General features: G+C 40.2%; 1 protein-coding gene across 2 annotated transcripts in view; it reads right to left on the bottom strand.

Moving 5' to 3' along the window:
• The window catches only part of PHLDB2 (pleckstrin homology like domain family B member 2), a 58069-nt gene that overhangs the window by 22122 nt on the left and 14448 nt on the right, over positions 1 to 21499 (bottom strand). The window contains exons 5-9 of one of the 2 annotated variants that reach the window (XM_009478245.2): positions 10644 to 10772; positions 6149 to 6304; positions 5250 to 5360; positions 4418 to 4507; positions 921 to 1064 (exon numbers count right to left, since the gene is read on the bottom strand). In XM_009478245.2, coding sequence (XP_009476520.2) covers positions 921 to 1064; positions 4418 to 4507; positions 5250 to 5360; positions 6149 to 6304; positions 10644 to 10772 — 630 coding nt within the window. The remainder of the gene's footprint in view (positions 1 to 920; positions 1065 to 4417; positions 4508 to 5249; positions 5361 to 6148; positions 6305 to 10643; positions 10773 to 21499) is intronic. The other variant, XM_075720325.1, reaches the window with a different exon arrangement.

Below are 21499 nucleotides of genomic sequence, written 5' to 3'. Positions count from 1 at the left end.
TAGCTGGCAGAGGTGGAGGTGTATCAGATAAAGGAATAGGATCTACATGAGTAGCCATGACCTCAGGCCAATGGACTGATGGAAGTTGAGCAATAGAGCGAGGAGAAAGAGAGTGAGGAAACACAAATCCAGAACAGAGAGGTGATCTTAGCTTTATAGAAAAAAGAGAAATTACACACAGAGTTTTCTTTTTGGAATTGCTCAAAAGATACGGCACATACAAGCTGCAGTTTTAGCACTGTGTTTGTTGGAGTGTTTAGCAGGAAAAAGATGTGTTGCATTGCAACTCTCGAGGAGTATTTAACTACCAGAAGCAGCACAGAAATGCCAAATTCTAAACACGCTGCTGCCTTATTGCAACACAAAGATAGATGGCTTTACATTCATAAGATTATTCCATTCCTTTAAAAGGGGATTTATTCAAAATTTGCTATGGTCATTACAAAGGCAAAAACATCACAAAGAACGAGGAAAAGAGAGAGTAATCTAGAAGACACAGGTTGGACAGACTCCATGAAACAGCTAAGATAAGTAGAAGCTACCCATCTCCCCCAAATATTCAAGATACACTTCTACCACCTCACAGAAAAAAAAAAAAAAGCTACAAACCATACAAAATTAACACCTAAGCACCACTGAATGAGTAATTATTGTCACTTGTTGCTGCTTGGGTCATAAGCATTCAGGTTTTTTGGCCTTCGAAGGCCCGTCTACATCATCAAAGACAGTTTACAACTGGAACAGTAATTCAGCTTTACTATTAAATCATTATCTGACTCGGTAACTGGCAGACAGCAGTTTGCCTTAGGGTCAATTTGTTACATGTTGAATTACCAAAAAATTAAAAAAAAATAGAAAGAAAATAAAAAAGCAGCCATGAAAGAACAATGCAAACAAAGGGAAATGTCTCTCAAACAAACCTCTTTATTTTGTGGCTGGCTGGTCAGCACAGCCGTGGAAGGCTCAGTGGCAATTGCTTCAGCATCTGTGGGGGTCTGAGTGGAAGGGGATATATTCGTGGAATTGCCATACAGCTCACTAATTTCACTTACACTGATATAGCCCTAAAAGGAGGAATTCAGAAGTTAAAAGGAGCAAAAGCCAAAAGACGTGCAAGAGTATTAATGTATCCAGTACGATGAAAGTTAGTTTAGAGTGATACAGCCAAATATTTGTTATCATTGAAATACTTCATCATAAATAAAAAAAAATTATCATCAAGCTTATCAAATGTTTAATACTTGGATTCTGAAAATTGTTCTTCATTTAAACAAATACATTTGTGTGATCAAAAAGCAAAGGTACATTAAGTGACCAAAAGACTTTACTGAAATTTAATACCCTTTAGAAATTATGTAGCTCTTTCTCGGGAAAGCAGATTGGGGAAAAAGGAAGCACAAATCTTATTCACCCATCTTTTTATTTCTTTTTTTTTTTTTTTTTTGTCCATGTTTAAATAAAATAACTTACCCTGATTTGTTTCTTGCCTAACTATTAAGCCAGTTTGAGTAAACCAAATGACTAACAGAACTGGGAAGAACTTACATAAGGACAAGCCATTGCTACTCTGTCAGTTACACTGACACAACACCTTCCATTTGCATTGTCCGGAAGTTGCTTCTAACTTTTAGGTGTTACCAGGAGACTCAGGTAAGATGCTGTTAGCCCCATAACCATTACAATTTGCCTTTTTTTTTTTTTTAAATCATACAGGAGGTGACAGACTGAGGGAAGGCATGGACATCAGAGTGTGCTTCTGCCTGCAGGGAAGATTTAGGCAGGCACATTTGAGATATAATGGCAGAATGCAATTATCGCATGTGTTCTGGTGTTACCTGAATAAATGTTATTTAAAAAATAACATATGGATTCTAATCCATAGTGTATAGGATGCCAGACTGTAAAAAGTCAAATGTTTCTGTTACTTACTGTACCAGCACACTAACATGCCAGTATGTATACTTCAGCAGTAAGAGAAGCCACAGACTGCTATAGTATTTCTTCTTTTAAAAATGCATAAATTTAGCAATGGCCATAGAAGGCAGGTTGAAAAAAATACCAACCCTGTTATCTATTAGCATAATTTTCAGTGCATTTTATCAGCTATTTCAAGCAGGTGCACAGTTCTGGAAAATTAAGTATCTATCATACTGTGAACAGAGCACTCTAGAAATAGGAGGCAAATCTTGACTCAGATACCATGTGATGAACTATTATATGAGAGGGAGACTGGGTAAGATACTAAAGTTTCCCTCTCAAAACATGTGGCCATATTACAGTAAAATAGAGTCCAGTGTGATTAAACATAAAACTTGCTTAACCATCTTCTTGTAGCAGTATATCAGTAACCAAAACTTGGCAAGTCTAGGACTGCAATACTGCATTCATTTTTATAGATGATAAAAGCACCTTCACCATTACATTCAGTTCAGACTCACAACCCCAAAGGGGATTCACCATGGGGTTAAAAAAAGCAAAGAACGAATGACGTCACCGTGCATTAGCTCAGGCCCCTATTACATTAGATCAAATAAATGGTTTCAAGTCAGATCAGGCATCTTTGTCAATGCTAAACTTTTAAATAGCATTGATTTTGCTCAGTTATTTAAGCACAAGGATAAGCATCCTGCCTCTTTACGTAAGGCGTGTTACTCTGTTGCTGTGCATGCAGGGAGTGAGCTTCACGATGGATGGGAGAGTCACAAACATGTGCTTTGGTGAGGAGGGGCTGGGAAGTGTTGGACCACAGACTCGGCCGATACATGAGCAACTGCGTGGTGAAATTAGCTTCTACGTGCAGGAAGTCTGTTTAAGCCTGTGTACTATTTGGTGCCTGCTTTCTAAAGGTGCCTGAACAGTCAGAGAAAAAAATAAAACTGAACCAAGACAAACAACGTCTGGCAAGGAAAGGCATTTCCTTTATAGGAGAGAGTCTATGAGGACACTGAGCTTAAAACCAATAACCCATGGCCGTTCCTTCTCTCTTTTACCTTAGAGTAAGCCCTAATGGACTTCATTACAGTGAACAGAACAACACTGATGAATAATTCATTTCAATAAAAAGACTGTCAGGCTCACTTAATGTAGTTGCATTTTGAAATATCCATGGTTAAACAAACCATTATGTAGATACAAAGACAAAAATGAGAGAGAGCACCCACTCTCCAGCGAGAAAATGAGCAGATTCATCTTAAAAGAACAACAATGAAGCTTAGACTTGCCAGATGTCCTGGTGGGAGGTCAGATGTCCAGCTCAGAGCGCAACCTAGGACACTGAAAGTCTAAGCACCTGCAACATGGCTTGCAGTGAGGGAAGGTTCTCAACCCCACTGGCATGTGCTGGGGGTTCACCAGGATCTTCGAGGCCAAATAAGCAAGATCACATTTCCCAGGTGCTGAGAGGACACGTGTTTGCTTTAGACTTCAAGAGCCCCACTTCCCACAGTGACACCTACATTGTTAGATGGGGCAGACCTTGTTTAGGGCTTTGATGCAAGCAGATCCGGCAAGTTCAGTCAGACCTCTTCAGCAGAAGTTAATGAAGCAGCCATAGATACCTGTCAGCGTATTTTAAATGCTAGATTTTCTGCTTCTCCATTTATAACTCCATGTTTATCTACAATTTGCAGATTCATCAAGTCAAGTCAAGAAGATAAATATGGGGAGTTAACGCTAATATCGTACATGCTGACTGAATCTTTGCAACAAGCCACGGCTTACCTTACACTGACCTTGCTCGCAGACCTTGAGGCGTAAAGCGGTACCCTCAAAGCTATGAAGTCTTGACAGCTGCAGGTAAGCTCTGGGTCTCACCATGCATTACCCAAACTAACTCAGTTCTTCCAGCAAGAAATATTTGACACCTTTACTCTAACTATTCAAAATAGTTAAATGAATAGCTCAATAGGTATCTTACAATCAAAATAGCTTGAAGTCTTCAATTCAATGCTTTTTAAAAAGATCAAAACGTACAGATGTCATGCTTTACTGCAGAGCCTTAGTATTCTAAGGGGGGGAGGCAATGGTAAAATCTACAGTGCAAAAATAAGACTGAACTGTATTTGTACTTGAACAGAGTTATTCCTGGACCTCATTCTTCTTCACTTCAATGAGATTTAATTGTCTATTTTGAGAAAATTACACATCCCCTTCCACACACCATTTCCCCCGACATAAAAATGATCATTTTTCCAGGGCAAGAGATCAAGGCGATACCAGTCACATCTGGGAAAATGTCAAGAGAAGCTATTTTTGCTCACCCATGCATTTGGACTTCCATGAATAGCTTTACAAAGTAATTGCATCACATCTCAGAAAAAATTGTGTAAATAGGACTTCACTCAATATTATAGTGCTTTTGCATGAAGTGTCGCTCGAAGTTACTTATGGTAACGTAAAACGCAGTGAATCTCTTTACCTCTTTTAGACTGTTGGGACTGACAGGAAATCCCTTTCCTCCGGAAAGTGTGGCATATTTCTTTTCCAGATTACAGAGATTCTCTTTTTCCTGTTGAAACCCAAACATTTTGTATTAAATACCAACAGCCATGTAGTGAAAACAAACTCTAGCCATTTTCTTAAATGTGTAAAGAAACACGCTGGGATAGAAAGCTAGAAACTGCATGGAGGAGCTTCAGCTTCATCCATTTACAGCAGAACTGAACAAAAATAGGAGGTACAGAACAAAAAGGTAATGAAAGGTGTTATTTAATAACCACAGCCAAACCAAAAGGTTTTTTCTTCAGCATTTTGAAAATGCTGGTGCTGCTTAATGAACTAAACATGATTTCTCTGACGAATAAATGCAAAGCATGAAATGGATGTGAAGGGTTCATGCCAGCTTCTTATTAAGCAGATGTTAGCTGATGTTAAGGAGCTCATCTTGTGGCCTAGTATGGGCTATTACAAGTCAAAAATCTGAACTGTCTGAGCACACTTCCAGCAGCCAAACAGGGGGCACAGGCTTCTAACAGGTGCTTCTGGTTGAGTCCTCAGAAGGGGCACACATCAAACCCTCTCGATTATCAAATGCCGCTACTGTTTTCTCTTAGGAAATCTGCTGATTAATTACAAGAGATTTCTTTTTTTTTTTTTTTAAACGTTAATGGATACAAAAGATGTCTATCATGTTAATACCTTCTTGCTAGCTTCTGCACGACTGATGCTTTTCTCGTGCTCTACGTTCTTTTATTCTATGAAACACTCTTTTATTACATGCCAAAAATACTTGAAAGACAATAAATACTTACCCTTTGCAGCATCATTATTAAGTTGTTTTTCTCTTTCACAAAATGATCTTGTTCTCTTTGTGCTTGTTGGACAATATGATTGGCTTGTTTTTTGAGAGCAGATATCTTTTCCTAATATAAAAAGAAAATAATCGCAATTTATATGTTCTATTTTCAAAGCACAAGGCAACCTGCAGCAAGGATCCTATTCACGAGAGTTCACTCATTCATATGAGTGAAGCAGTAGGAAAAGAAGTTTTTACAAGACTGCTCTGAAGGAGATAATGAAATAAGATTTAGGCAGTAAAGAGACAATTTCTTCAAGAGACAAAACAGAAGAACAATTGCACATGTTCTTTGATAATATGGTGACTAGCTTCCATATATGGAACAGAAGTGGTTTAGACATGCAACTTCTGATCTCTGAAAAACTGGCATTTAACTGGTTGAGGCAGGACCTTTACAACTTATTTTTAAAATTAAGTTATTTTCTTAATTTGGTGTTCTATTATCATCTTAACAAAATCATTTAAAATCAACACCTATCATGAGCATAAAATAACTGTAGTTTTCTCCAGACTGTATGAATCTCCTTTCTTAATGAAAAAGAACCCAACACTTTGGGAATTTTTGTAGCAAATTCAGGGGTTTAATTTTCGTATGCAAATATACAAACAGAGCATGGAATTTTATTGTTTTATTTCCTTTTGAAGAAGTGCATGATTTGATATGTGTGGGATGTTACTGAGCCATCACCCTTGCTCTGCTGCAAAAGGTTTTTCAAAGAGGGAAGTTTTGCATTATTTCTTACAGATAGGTAATTATAGATAGACTATTTCTTACAGGTGGGTTGTAGATCCATTTCATCTCATTTATGCTCAACAACAAAGAACAAAGGAACGGAGTGTTAGTGCTTTTACCTTTCTACTGACAATGCTACGCTGATATTCAGCTACTTCACGCAGGAGCTGTTGTGTCAGATTTTCTTTCTCTTCATCTAACCTGCTTTCATGTTCAAGCTGCTGAAATTCCAGGTCTTCAAAGTGTTTGCTTTCTATGTCCAATAGATCAGCATCCTTTAGCAAAAAAAAAAAAAAAAAAATAGTAATCATGCTTTCACTGACACCACAGTAGACATACTTATAGTACAAACACACACAAAAATCACAGTCCAAAATGGTATTTACATATCTCGTATAACATGTTCAAACAGGACCTCAACACCTTTAATGACCTACTGTCATAATGAGAGAGCAAAAGGGCTAATCATTATTTTGATGTTCCTTTCCCCATCACTCCTGCTGTACCCCCGGCTGAGAAAGATGAAGCACCTGCATGGTGAGGGAGCTGTTTTGCGGGGTTCAGAGCAAGCTGGAGCTTCTTAAGCAGTGAGCACACTCTGGCTGGGCAGATCACCCTACTGTAGCCTAGCTGCAACACTACCAAAGTCTGAACCCATTTGGTGATGTTGTCACATGCCAAACTGGGAGAACATCTGCTTACCAACCAAAAAGAACAGATAGTGTCATCCCAGTAACACTGGAGAACTGCACACTGAATTAACTATGGGAATACACACTCAAATGAAGGAGTCTGGACTGCAGTTAGAATTTCTTCAGGTCTAGCCCAAGTACCAGCACTGCCTTTAGTAACAGACATACAGTCAGATAAGATGAAAGGTATGTGGAGCTGTGTGCCATCAGCACACTCCCATCACCTCAGCAGTGATGTCCAACCATGCTCAGCTGGAGGCTGCTCATGGACCGCCAAATTGGAGCTGACAGTTGCTCCCTGTGCAAACACACAACTAAGGACTCTAGTCATCCACCCTAGCCAGCAGGTGCGTTACTTCAGAACGGGCATCAGCCCACTTTTATGCATTCCCCTGGACCATCACCAGGTTTTGTCAGGAAAAGAGGTTGAATGCTGCAGAAAAGACCCAAGAAATAAGAACACACCTGCCTTCCACTTAGGGATAATGAGATAAAACTTACAGTGCTTTTCAGCACAAGAACTGAACACTAATCTTTCTCCTGCATCATTCTGTGTATTCATAACATGAATCCCTACTTACAAGTTCCAGGCTTCTCAAGAAAAAGGGATTTTAAATAATCACAGTATTATTAAATGCTAAAGCTCTTGAAAATAGGCACACTGTACTTAACTTGTTACATAAGAAAATCTATATCCTGTAAGTAATTTGTCATATTAGAGAAATGAAAACTTAGTCCTTTTCTTATTTCGACCTAAAGGTTAGTGACCGAGATAGGCAGATAGGTCTCCAAAAAAACCAGCTTCCAGTGTAGCGGGGAAAGACATGGGATGCAGAAGCTGAAGAATCCAAGTTACTATATGAAATACCAACATCTCCCTATTATTCTTCAAAGATGTGCCTTTCACTTGTAGGAGATAGTGAAGAGATCAAAAGCAAAGCCGTGGGCTAAAAAATTACAAGAAAGTGGTTACCTACAATACAGAAACGCTTCACTCAAGCCAGTCAGCCATCTTCAGCATTCAAAACAAACAGAAGGGCTTTGCCTAGGCGATGAAAGTCAACAAATTCAGCCTATTTCATACCACATTAATTGCTACTGAGGCAGAAGAACAGACTTCAGGGGAGGTAACCAACAGCCAGAAAGGCAACTGGTAGCCAGCTGAGCTCACGAAACACTATATTCTTTGCAAGAACAGACTATGGAACAAGAATTTCACCACATTCTGCACCATTGTGTCCACTGGGGAAAAATAAATGTACTTAATTTGAAACCAAGTCCAATTTCAACTTAAAAACCCTCCAAAGGGTAAGTGGCAGTACCTGATCTCTACCAGTGGTTGCAAGCACATTGCAGCGAGATCACCAGCCATGCAGACCCACGGGGACCGAGACCCCAGGCAGCCTGTGGGAGCAGGGCACAGTGGCAGGGGCACAAGGTCTGGCTCCGAGATGTGTCCACAGAGTCCTCACCATAACATTCACAAGGATCCTACTCAGCAGTGTGGGATTTGTAGGAGGATAATTGTTGTCACTGTAGGTAATGGCTTCCTGAACCAAGTAGCGAGTGTACTCCCTCCCTTTTATTAAAACAATCGACACCAAAATATTGTAGCTTATAATCTATTAACAAACAAGAGACACAATGTTTCCATATTGGATTTCCAAAATAAAAGTTTGTCTGGCATCTCCTTTACTTCTGTAATGGCACTGGAGAAAATTTGATGGGAGAGAACCTGGCCCTTACTTCAGGACGTGGTGGGAGGTCCACAGGCCCACAACATCTGCAAAAATTAGGAGAATTTTATCTGAAGAGTAAGGCATTTCCTAGCACTGGATAGTGTCTTTTCAGGTCTCTGCAGGAATCCAGGCATCTATTCTCATTCTCCTTTACGCATATCTCTACAAACCCAGGCACATGAGAACAAGGAAGCTTTGGTGCTTTCATACTAACAGTGAAGGATGAAGCGTGCTAATTAACTTTAAATAAGCCATCAGGAAGATCAATGACTTCCCTCAGTGCCCACAAGCCCACAGGTTTCACCAGTCTCTGATGAAGCATCCTCCCAGCCCAACAGGGACAGCGTATATTCATTACAGACACTGGGAAGCATACAGAGTGTGCCAGCTGCCCACTGCAACCCCAGCCCAAACTCCAGACCCACCCTGCAGCCAGCTGCTACAGTGAAATTGGCTGCCCACTCCCCTGAGCACAAATTATGAAGCTACTGAAGTCCTAGAGATGAAGCAATAAGGGAATTCATCACCTTCACACCTACCGCGTTGGCAGTAAAGTAGCACAATATAATCTGCTGCAAACTCAGGTATTTAATCCTGGGCTGGTCTGATTTGGGTGGCAAGAAGAGATTTTTCTGTCTTTTGGGTACGATACTTAGAGTAATTTCATAACTGCTCTCACACTTTTGTGTTTGAGAGAGACTGTGCGCTAATTCAGTGATAACTTCTACTGCTTCAGCCACAGCAGCCACAGCTAACTTTCACTGCAGTTCGCCTAGAATAATGCAATAAGACCAACTGTACATTTAACCACACCCCACATTTCAAGTTTTGTCCCACTTTCAAAATTGTTATTAAGCCAACTAGAGAAGGTAGGAAAAAAAAAAACCCACCCAAACAGATTTCTAGAAGCCTCCTGGTGGTCAATAGTGAAAAAGTATTTACTACCATCCCGCAGCAACAAGACTGCAACTTCTCATTAATTTATACTTTCAAGTATGTGACTGCACAGGAAAGGCTTTCTTTCCTTTTAATATGTATGAGAGATTACATAATATTGATTTTTTAATTTTTTCTTTGAAGGTAACTTACAAAAATCCTTAAGTCTCTCAAAAACAGCAAACTTCTCAGCACAGAAGAACTTAACATGGTTATTTCCAAAGCTGGACTTCTTTACTTTTTGCTCCTCAAAAAAAAAACCAAAACAGAATTCTGCAAATAAACCAAAATCTAAAGAACATTTCCCATAAAGCAAAAAAGCCCTCTTTTGGTCACTGCTATTACAGACCTTATTCCTAATATAAACACTCAAGCCAGAAAACCAAAATGAAACAAAAAACAAACCCCACAACTTAGTTTGACTTTCAGATGGCCTCTTGAGCTTGCCATACTCATGCTTTGAAAATGATTTCTCCCCCTTCCAAAGCTAGCTATATTTGCTGTAGAACCCAATTAACAGTAATGAATACTAAAATCTTTCTACAGAAAATAACTGTACCTTCACAGACAATACTGTAGCTTTTTTGCTTACAAATAATACAAAATAAAATCAAGTTGCAATTAGCCTTTATGCAAAGGTTATTATATCAATGTGCAACTGTTGAAAATGTGGGAAAAAACAAAGCTATTTTAATAAGTGGTATAATCTTCAAAATTAATTTTTCAAAGCATAGTTCAGGCTAACAGCTCAGTTATATCCTGAAAAAAAGAAGTGATTCATGGCTTCACCGAGCATTGTAAAGGAGGAGCGCACAACAAAATCAAACAATAGCGTCAAGAAAGTGCTGCTAAGATGGCTGATCCCACTGACCAAAGTTCAATTCTTGTCTTTGCTCACACAGGTAAAGAACAATGCTCCACCATCCATCTAAACATCACAACAGTGTCCACGCCACCCAGCAGGCCTAAGGTGCCAATTACAGGCAAGTAGCCCAACGCTTTAAAAACCTTCAACAAAGCGATTTCTAATCTGCCCATTTGCACACTACTTGTTTGCCCCCGTGCACATTATCTATTACAAGCATTCCACAAAAAAAACGTAATCCTTGTTACTATTAACGAGTATAAGCTGCAAATATGTTTAGACACTTTGTTGGATACTTGAAACAGAATATGTTATGCTTAAAAAAAAAAAAAAAAAAAAAAAAAAAATCAAAGTTAGTGCAATCTTGAAACTTGCTACTGACCCTCTTCAGCTGCTGCTGTAATTGTTCCCTCATGGACTCAGGGCAATTATCAAGCTGCGTCTTCTGCTCGGAGTAAAGCTCCTGAAGCCTCTCTAGTTTTTCCCTCTCAGCATCAAGTTTTAATTTTTCCTGAAGCATGAACCAGAAAACAAACACAATTACCTTCAAACCCAAGCAGTTGTTAGTGATTATGACAGTGTGCGTGGCAAAACCTTAGCGAACAGTTGAATCACGTAGGTCAAAGACAGAAACCTCTTGTTAGTTGAAATGCAATGGTGGGATGCAAAATGATCAAAACAAAACATTAATAGTTTTAGCGTGGTGATTAATTCTCTCCCTCATCACTCTGTTTTGTACCCATGCCTGGATGATGCAGTTCAAGCCCACTGCCCAAACACTTGTCTCACCTAATGACAAAAAAAAAAAAAAAAAAAAAAAGGAAATGGTAGCCATGTTAGTGAGGTAACTGATGAAGAAGAGAGAAAAGAGCAGCTTTGAGGAAGCAAAATGGATGGAAAATGACTGTAGTCTGGCAGTGAGGGGAAAATGGATCTTCCCAGGAGAATGAATTACATGTCTATGTGCCTCTGTACAGACAAGTACATTTAGCAAGCAGTGAAAAAAGCAGAATGAGACAGAGCTTTATAAAGAAGTAACTCGGCCAGGAAATCCTCTTGCAGAAGAAACACCAAGTGATTTGGCAAAGTAATTCATTTGCTTCAGGGTACAGGAACTGTAACCTGTTGTCAGGGATCAGAGGGGACTGCTCGACCTCCCTGGTCTCCTCCAGCGAGTTCAGCTTTCCTCTTGTTCCACTTGAGCAGCAGTACTCAACACACTGCTTCTCACCCTCAAAAGCCTTTACCCTTTAAACCTTCGTAATAAAATACTACATGATTTACCGTGCAGCACTGCTCTGAAGACTGGCTGTAGATCACTTAAAACTACCTTGTAGACTATTATTCATCTACGGACCAAAGTTTGGGAATGAATAAACCAGAGTGCGAAGAATTTTTTTCGGTGCCTTTTACTTGCATCTACACTGGCCAACACAGCAGATGCATTTTTTCCAACTGAGCAGTTAATAACTTGAAAAAACCAATATGCCTGATATGCCAGGCATAAATAATCAAGTGAGTCCCTGAAGCCCAGTGCTCTGCTACCTTCTAGAGTCACACTGATATAGCTGCCTTTTCCTACTCTTGTTCTATAGTTACACATCTCCTTTCAGATGGTTTCTCTCTCCTTTAATACTCAAAAATTAACAGTATCAGCCCCAAAATTTCATCATCTTTTGGATGCTCCAAGAACATCGAAATTCTGTCATGGCATCCACTCATTTGTCCTCTTTCCAGTCCCAACTATTATTTAATTTTAAGATCAGATGCATGGCTCAGCAGGTGCTGTATGATCAGACTCTGCAGCACCCTGACAGCACAGGCCACAGAGAAGCAACTTCTTTTAGTATACAGCACTTGCCATTTCAAACTGTGGGATGGTCTTTCCCCAAAACCTTCTTCTTGTTTTTCCTGACAATGTTCTCAAACCCTCACACATGGTAGAGGCACATTAACAAACATGTATTAGCTGCCTGCTTTCTTTATGGTCTTATCTCTAAACCTGAGTGGGATCAAGGGGCTGGGATTTCATTTTCCCAGTATTTCAAAAACAACAACAGGAAGCATTCTCATTCAAGCCCAATGTCAAGCAAATTCCCAGCTCTGTTATTTTCATTTACACGTACAGCTTCTCAGCTCATATAATCAGATGAACAAAATGCTGAACACAAAAGGTTTGGGGTTTTTTTTTGAGCTTGTAAAAGTGAGGAACTGAGCCAGCATATTCAATTACCTGGACTTCCTGTACTAGCCTCTGTCTTACAACAGCAGCATCAGGGCTCAGAAATACGGAGGATGTAGGATGTGCAAGCTGCACAATGAGGGAGAATCATAGAATCAGTTAGGTTGGAAAAGACCCTTGAGATCATCAAGTCCAACTGCAATCCTAACGCTGCCAAGTCCCACTAAACCATGTCCCTAAGCGCCACATCCACACATCGTTTAAATACCTCCAGAGATGGTGACTGCACCACTTCCCTGAGCAGCCTCTTCCAGTGCTTGATAACCCTTTCAGTGAAGGCATTTTTCCTAATATCCAGTTTAAACCTCCCCTGGCGCAACCTGAGGCTGTCTCCTCTGTTTTAGCGCTTGTTACTTGGGAAAAGAGACTGACACCCACCTCACTACAGCAATCCTTTTCTCCAGGCTAAACAACCCCAGTTCCCTCAGCTGCTCCTCATAAGGCTTGTTCTCGAGACCCTTCACCAGCTTCATTGCTCTTCTTTGGACACACTCCAGTACCTCAATCTCTTTCTTGTAGCGAGAAGCATGCAGCTCTTGAGAGGTTACCTCTAGCCCTCTGTCCCCAAGGAACCCTGTTTGCTGAGTCATCCTTACTTCCAACACAGAAGGAAATCTATGAATAAACTGGTAATTCCCCTCCTCACAAACCCTGCTGTCCATTTAACATGCAGCCTACGGTTTGCCACATTTGTTTCTCGCTTTCCTTTTCTGCCCACCTAGCAATCTAAAGCAGCAAGGACTTCTCTGACATTAGCTGCAGTATCATGCCTCTGAAGCTATTAATAGCTCTCTAAATGTCAGCGCGCTGCAACAAGCATGCTCATTCATTAACAAGCAAGTCAAATCTCAAGTGTGAGGAGACATGATCAGCAAGCATAAAACTCCCTGAGAATCCTGCCAGAGATACTGTTACTTCCCTCAAGAAATTAGAAATTTATTCCTTTGAGATTGAAAGTGATACTCATCTGGTCTATTTATAGCATAGGAAGTGCTAACACCCCACCAAACTGGCTCCCTTCAAAATGAGCAGTCTTAACAGGAAATATCACTTTCAGCAATGAGAGGCATTATATGTTTTGCAGCTGTGGAGTTAAGTTCGCTGACATCTCTGACTGTGCATTGGTAAAGTCGACTTAATTCACAAAAGTAATTCGATAAATAAATGAATAATCAGAATTTTTTCATATAGTCTCTTCTATAAATGGATCAAGGCAAGTTCTTCTAGCAGGCAAAAGATTAATAACTTTGCAAGCTAAGTGCAAGATGCAGCTGAGGCAGGTCTGCGGCTGACTCCGCGAGCTGTTTGCTCAAGAGCAGCCAGTGGCAGAGCTGCGAACACAAACCATGTGCTCCAGCTGCTCATCCTCATCTTAACCACATGAGCTTGTACTTGTTAAACATTTCTCTGCAGACAACTGCTTCCCAGCCCCAGTGTTGACTCCGGGGTTGCATTAACGGTAGTCTGGCTGAATTCTTAACATCCTGTTTCCAGAGAAAAGAAGCACAGCTTAGTAAAGCATAACATCTGCTATTAGCCTACTGCCCAACTTGCCCTATGGTCTGCCTCTAGATACACGTTAAATGAACTTGGGGTCAGTTAGGATGCAGAGCAGGACTGACTTGGATTTTGATGATGCTGGGGCACAGCTTGGATCAGTTTTGGAGGATATCTGAATTTCACGAAGGATGGCAGTAGAAGGAATTGATGTGTGACACCATCCCCCAAGACCACAGACACAGGATGTCAGCAGAGCACTCACGGTATGAACATAGATCGTAAGTGAGCAACATGGGTCACAAAACGAAATCAACCTTTAGTTCTGGTAGAATTTATTTTAGGGCAGAGAGAGAGAAAAAAAAGAATATATATCCAACACATCTCATAGACTATGAGGACACAGAGGAGATAAAAGGACAGCATTAAAGACAATCATAGCCCCTAGAAGAATGGGAACAACAGAAAGAAAGAGAGAGACCAATTGCTTCTCCGGTGTTGTCTCCTGTGGTTAAGGCTGCCCTATGCCTGATCAATACTGCTACTTAAAACCCCAGCGCGTCCCCACACCCTTTCTGCAGAGAAGTCATCCTACTTTTCAATTTGTCATTCATCACATTCTGCTACTGCAAGCAGGCAGGCTGAAATTGTAGAGCGGCATATGTCTGCATGTGTATGTGTCTTCTGAACTAACCTTCCTGCATAAACTGGTAGACTATGCAGAAATGAGTCAGAGTAAACGTGAATGAAACAGAGAAAGCATCTCAAAAATCCAGATAAAAATTGGAAAAAAACCAAAGCAAGAAACCTATCATTTTTACTAGGTCACTGTGAAATAGATTGTATGGCTAGGTGAATTAGGTTCACTCTACAACCTTCCAACCCCCCTCCGCAAGACCCCCCCCCCAAACAAAAACCCAAGGTATGTGTTATTTTCAGAAAGAGAAACTGCAGAGAAACCTACAAGCCATAAATGAAGAAAAAAAAAAATACCGAATACCTTCCCATCCAACAGGCTCTTATACTTTTAATGTTCCATTCTGAAGTACTCCAGGATCTTCCTCAGTCCAACTCACATGCTAATCATCATGTTTTAAGGTAGCAGCATCTTATTACCCACACCAAGCTTCACGCATACACGCTCTGTCTCTCAGTACGGAACTGGCTAGTCTCACAACTCTCACAGGGTTCTGAGAAGTAAGGAGAAGCACATGCAGTTCTTTGTTCTGAAAAGCTTCTCCATCTCATCTTCATGCTTTCACCTCTAGCCAAACTTTATTCTTTTACACTCCAAAAGAACATCCCTCCCCTTCTCCAAAATAATCTACAGCAAACAGAAGGACTGCAGAAGCTAGAAGTGAAGGAGACGGAGCAGACTACAGAAATTATTCCTTTCCACTTGGAAGTGGTGTGATGCTACAGAGTTTGTCCATTCAGTAAAACATTTTGGAGAGTAAGTGGAAGAGCAAGAATACTTGACTTTACTAACTCACTGATGAAATTGGCCTAACCCTTGCCATGAATTTGTAAGAAAATAGTCTAGTCCCTAACAGAAGGCAGGCTAGGAAATGTTATCTGCTCTTCAGCGGTTACTTGCTGAAAGGGGCAAATGGTACACATGGAGAAAGTGTTAAACCTGAGGTCTACCAACTCTTCCAGCACTCTTGCAAATTGAAAGCATTTCCAATGCTATGGCTGATACAAATCAGACCGCATACAACTCTGATTAAAAAAATACTGTTGAAATGAAATAGAACCTCCTGTGCACAAACTGTACATGCTCCTCTTCTATATTTTTCAGACTACTCTTTCCTGCATTCTTTGATCGCTTTCAGGACAGAAGCATAAAACTTGTCATGATTTAGTGACAAATAACTAAATCCCTGCGGGTTTCATGAAAGAAGCCATTAAGAGGGAAAAAAAAGAAAAAAGTATGCCAGGCATATGAAAAGGAGCATAATATGATGGAAGAAGGTATTTCACAATAGTTCTTTTTACTGTACAACTGGTAACTAATTTATTATATGCATCATAACAGACTGTATACAGTGATGGCAGCTGTATGAGAATGCAATTGTTTTGTTTCGCATGCATGTATGAAGCTCATGTTAAAAAGCATTGTAAAATCAGAGTAAGCAATCCCTCTCTGCTACAAGTAAAAAAATCACAATAGTTGGACACATTAACTTGCTCCTAGGACGACTCAAGTTTTTTGGAATTTCTAAGCTCATTCTCCAACCATTGCAATGTGTTGTCCTAGTGAACAGATGGGGAGGCAAAAGAAAATCCCTGATTCTAGAGCACTGTTCCTTCATGAATGTAGAAGAGGAGGAAATAATCATCCAAACCAGAAGAAAAAAAAAAAAAAATCAAGTGAGAAAATTAAAATTCTGTATAGTCTTCAACATCTAGATGACAATAAGAGGATTTCCCTTAGTGGTACAACCCATTCTGCTATTTCCCTTATGAGTGTTTTAAAAGAAAGTTTGTGAATTCAGATTTTTCTCCTTCAGTCTTCATAATCATCTTTTTCCTCATTAGTGTTCTCTCTACAGGATATCCTTACATGGATATATACAGCGGATGCAAGTATTCCTCATAATACTTAATCTTGTGTATCTTGTCGTAAGGAGGTTAATAATGTTATAGACACGATAACTCATCCATTTAAAACACTTGCTTACATACATCTTGTTGAAGTGGAATCTGACCAGGAAAGATTTAGAAGGCTATGCTACGAGGCATAAATTTGTCAGATTCATCAGGATAAAAAACAACAGCAGGAATTTTGAATCCAGAAGAGCAAGGACTGAGGAGAGACCACCAGTATATTTAACTTTGATTGCTGGTGTCCCCCTTCATATGGCTCATCAGACAGCTGCTCTTTCCTTGGCTCAAGTCATGCAAGTCTTTGCAGTACTAATTCAGCAAAGAGGCCAAGCTTTAAACATTTTGGCACGTCTGGGAGATTCTGTTAATGACTGAAAAATATTTCCACAAAAGCATGCAGACAAAATTAAACGTATTCCAAAAAAAGATGAGTTATCTGCTGCCAGCTGCTCCTGATTTCTGCTCTCAAAAAGGGACAGGAAACCCAGTTTGATAAGAGTCCCAGAGTACGTATTTCTACCATGACATAAGGCAAAGGTCCTCCAGAAAAAGAGGAAGAACCTCCCTCTCCTAAAAGGCAGTCTAAACCTTTGCATAAATAATTGTTTTGAAACTCTCTGCCAAAACTCCCATTTAGCTATGATTACCTCCCACAGCACTTCTGCTGAATTCATTACTCATTTTCAGTTATTCCTGTTTATTCATGCTTGCTGATCTATTCTTTCTTTCCTCAGCTATGTTGTTACTTTCAACCTCATGCTTTAACTTGGAGACATGAGGCATGGTGAATCATTAAGCATCCTTCTCCACATATGCTGGACTTCATGTTTTAAAACTACACAGACTAAGGAAGCACTATACAAAAAGAAAGTACTTTGCAAGTCCGGATTACATCCAATTGAGTAAATACAATTTTCTCCAGCTTCTTATAGACAAACGTCAATCCTGAACTAAGTCTCGTGAGTGAAGAGTCATCGGGAGGAAGTCATAACTGTAAATAGCACCACGGACCTGAGGTTCTATTCCACTTGAAACAATAGCGTCATTGTCGTACACCTACGGTGCAGTAACATGAATGACGGCCGCGGTAATTACAGGAAGCCTGGTGGGGTGGCAGGGGAAGAGGGACATGGCTCACCTGCTTGCTTGTTTCTGGGTACTGCCCAACTCGGCTCTCTCCTTCAGAGCAGGCTGCGCTCAAAGTAATTTTGTCAATATCTGTAGCAAAGCTCTTTCCTGAAGATCTTCAAGCTACACCTGTCAAATCGTGTTACTAGTGACTTATCAGGGCTGCCCCTGCATAACTGGAACTTGCAATTAATACCGTAAATGCTGCTATTCAAATACACAGTTGATCATATTTTTCTGTGGATAAAACCAAATATGCAGCACATGGTAGTTAAAAAAAGAAAAAAGAATGAATGAGGCAATTGTAAGTTGTGCCCAAGACGCACAACCATGGAGGCAAAGCTAGACCTTCCTCCATACACTAACACGATTTCCAGCATAGCTGAGAGCACAGGCCATGCCAAACAGCATTCCCGTTCCCCAGCTCTGGAAGTAGCAGGAGTCCTGTCAGCACTTGTACCTGGCAGAGATGCACCACAGCCAGAATTACATCGAGTTCTGCAACGATGCTGAAAGGCCTCATCGTCTTCTTTCTTCTTTTCAAAACAGGAAACGCTCATAGCTCTTATTTCCCAAACCTAAGTAAATCAACACTAACTGCTTTGTTCCCTACAACGTGTGCGGTGGCATAGTCACAAAAGCAAGGGAAAAGCTTTCAACTCACCACAAGGTGTGCGCTACGTTATCTTCCCCACCGATTCATTTGTTCTTCCTCACCATTAGTCCTGCCACGTGTTCAGGTAGGGCTGAGCACAGGACTTGAACGAGATCAGAATGCAGCGTACCATATAACAGACAAACTCACTTGCAAAATCCATTCCTGATTTACAAGCAAGGTGTTGGGACACAGAGACATTGTACCACAGCGAAGAGCACACTGGGAAAGCCCAAAACTGAACTCACAACTCCCTTTGCCTTCTGCCTTCGAGTACATTTTCCAGTCGATTATCTTGCCTCGCAAGGGCTAGAAACTTATTTTTAAACTGTGGCTTTAAAACTGTGCAAAAGTTAGCAAAACTTTGTGTCCTCATCAAAATGAATTGTGCACAGGGCATAAAAAAAAGAAAGAAAAGAAAGGAATCAGGTAGAAAGTAACACAAAAACTTCCACCTACAGTCTATTTAAAGTACTCAGGATGGCACAATAATTAGGTTGTAGTTTATGATCTCTCTTTTTAAGAATTTCACAAGTTTTTCAAACAGGTGCATGGGTAAGGATGAAATACAATCAGGCAGGGGTTTCCTGTCAAACAGGTGCCGAGATCAGTGGCAAATTCCAGGATACGCTCAAGTCACTCCAGAGACAAGTGCCATCATGTACAGCAGTAACGCCCCAGCATCGTTTTGTGAGTGGAATTAACTCTCCCTCTCACCTCAAGACGACACCATGCAGCATATTCAGATATCACTCCCTTACCCTGACAGAAACGTAACCACTGTCTGAGCAATGGGACCCGACAGCTTCTTGCCAGGAAGCACCACCAAAACCAAGACCGCCAGTATTATTAGGGGTGAAATATTCAGGCAACTAGAAGAAACTGTGACCACTGTGTGGACACCGGGACACTTGTTCTCGCAAGAAACAACACAAAAAGTACCATCAGCAGGGTAGTAACTACTGGCCAAAACCTGAGCCTTAATTCTGTTGAGGAAGTCCTAAGTTTCAAATTATTTCAGCAAAAAGGACCACCTAGCACTTCCCCCAAGCACCTCTTTTCTGGTCCTGTACTACTACAGAGACAAGATGTTGCCTATCTTGGATCAGATCTGCCAACTGCAACCTTAAATGTACCCACACAAATCAAGCTTTAAAAAACACTGTTGTTTCAAGTCAGCCCGAAGTTTTATTTGTTGACATGATGAGCATCTGTTTTGCTGGCTGACACTACTTTCTCCAGAACACTTCAGCTGTCACTTTATATTTTGCCTGTTCACAGAAGCTTGTCTCCCATTTCTTTTTTAAACTTTCACTTTGATACAACGCTTTCAGACATCTTCCAGAACAAAACCTGTGGGCTCTCTTAAGAGTTTATTTCTACAAAGACAATTTCACTATTAACTGAGGCACAGCTTTAAGTCTAGAGCAGGTACTCACAGCTGGGGGTTTTGTTTGTTTGTTTAAAAAAAAAAAAAAAAAGGAACACAAAAGAAAAGACAACTAAAATATTGTAACTGATCTGACTAGTGGTGCTTCATACTGAAAAAATGTTTTGAGTGAACTTGCCTTTTAAATAACAAAAGTGCTTTTTCTAGGCTGTTTTCCATATTTCAGTTCAACTGAAAATTTAAACTAGACCTGGCATTTTGATTTTCTGACTGCTACACACTAATGTTCCATCGTACGATCGCAAGGAAATTTAAATAATTCCCATTAGTGTCGTTGAACTTTGAGGCTGCTGAAGAACAAATATAAAAGGCAAAAGATCTCTTGAATTTCTGGATATGTTATTTGTTACCACCTATGAACCAAAACTTCTAGCAGCATCCTTTTGGAGGGTATCTGCTTGCACCACCCTATCTGCCGTTACCAACTTTAATCTCATCTTTATACTAAAAAACAAGTATGAAACACGTTCCGTGGACAACTTAAAACATGACTGCAGGCAACACCAAAAGCTGAAGAATCACTGAGGGGTACGTAAGAACAAGGAAAAGTGCAGGCAGGAAAGTCCACAAAAGTTCAAGCTTAAACTGGATGTGAGCTGTCACTCCACAGGGCAGAGAGGTGGGAGCACCGTTCTCCTCCTCAGACAGGCACGATGAGTACAGCCGCAAACCAGCATTCAGCCTCAAGACAGGGCAGGCAGAAATTGAAGATGAAAAGCTCAGAATAAAACAGTGCAAGCTGTAAGGGGTGAATTAAATGGAAACTGTGAAAGAGCTAAAAACGTGCAGCTTGTCTAATCAAAAGCAAATAATGCAGAGGACTTCCAGATACTTCTGGAAAGCTTAAAAAAAGAGCGGGAGAGACTAGCTAGAGTATTTCCACAAGTGACAGGTTTAAATTATGAGGTAGAGGATGAAATTGAAAAAGGAAACATTACTAGCTGAAAGCCGCGGAAAAAATTCCTGACCTTGAGATATTATCGGCCATGGCACATCCCCTGTGGAGAAGGGAACTGCCTGCCTGGAGAGGCCAGCAGAGATCCTGCTGGAGGGAACGAGCTCTTCCTGGTTGGAGTGGGACAGCTTCATCTTGCAGGCCCTTTCCATTTCTGTACTTAAACTCGTATTATAGTGCTATCTTATTTTTCAAATATACGTTGATATATATTTGCTGCATATTTGATGGCAATTAAGTAAGTATCTAACTGTATAGGAGAACTAATTAATTCCTTTGACTTAATCTCAGAGAGAGTGTTCTGCACTACTAAAATTGTCAGTCCATCAGCAAACAAAATAAATCCACATAATTGCTTTAAAACTATGTACTTGACAGATGTCTTACACATCATTCTATGCAATAACAAATAAAGCCACCTTCTGAAACCGCAGCCTTCTTTCATTCTATTTCTTTGCTGAGAAAGGATTAATTTTTATTATTTTTTTTAAATTCAAAATATATAACCTACAATGGAGGGCAGTGGAACAGTTCAATTAACACTGTTCTTTTAAACAACAGATAACCCACATCCAAGCTCTATATGGATTTTTTTATTAATCAAAAGTGTTTTCACAGTAGGTCAGGTCTTTTTACTTAAGCGTACTATATTTTGCTTGCCAATCATACCTTGGAAAACAAGACTATTATAAGGAGGTGAT

The sequence above is a fragment of the Pelecanus crispus genome, chromosome 1 (assembly GCF_030463565.1).
Source record: "Pelecanus crispus isolate bPelCri1 chromosome 1, bPelCri1.pri, whole genome shotgun sequence".
Lineage (NCBI taxonomy): Eukaryota > Metazoa > Chordata > Aves > Pelecaniformes > Pelecanidae > Pelecanus > Pelecanus crispus.
Note: the sequence above shows the minus strand (reverse complement) of the source record. Positions and strands in the feature narration are given on the sequence as shown.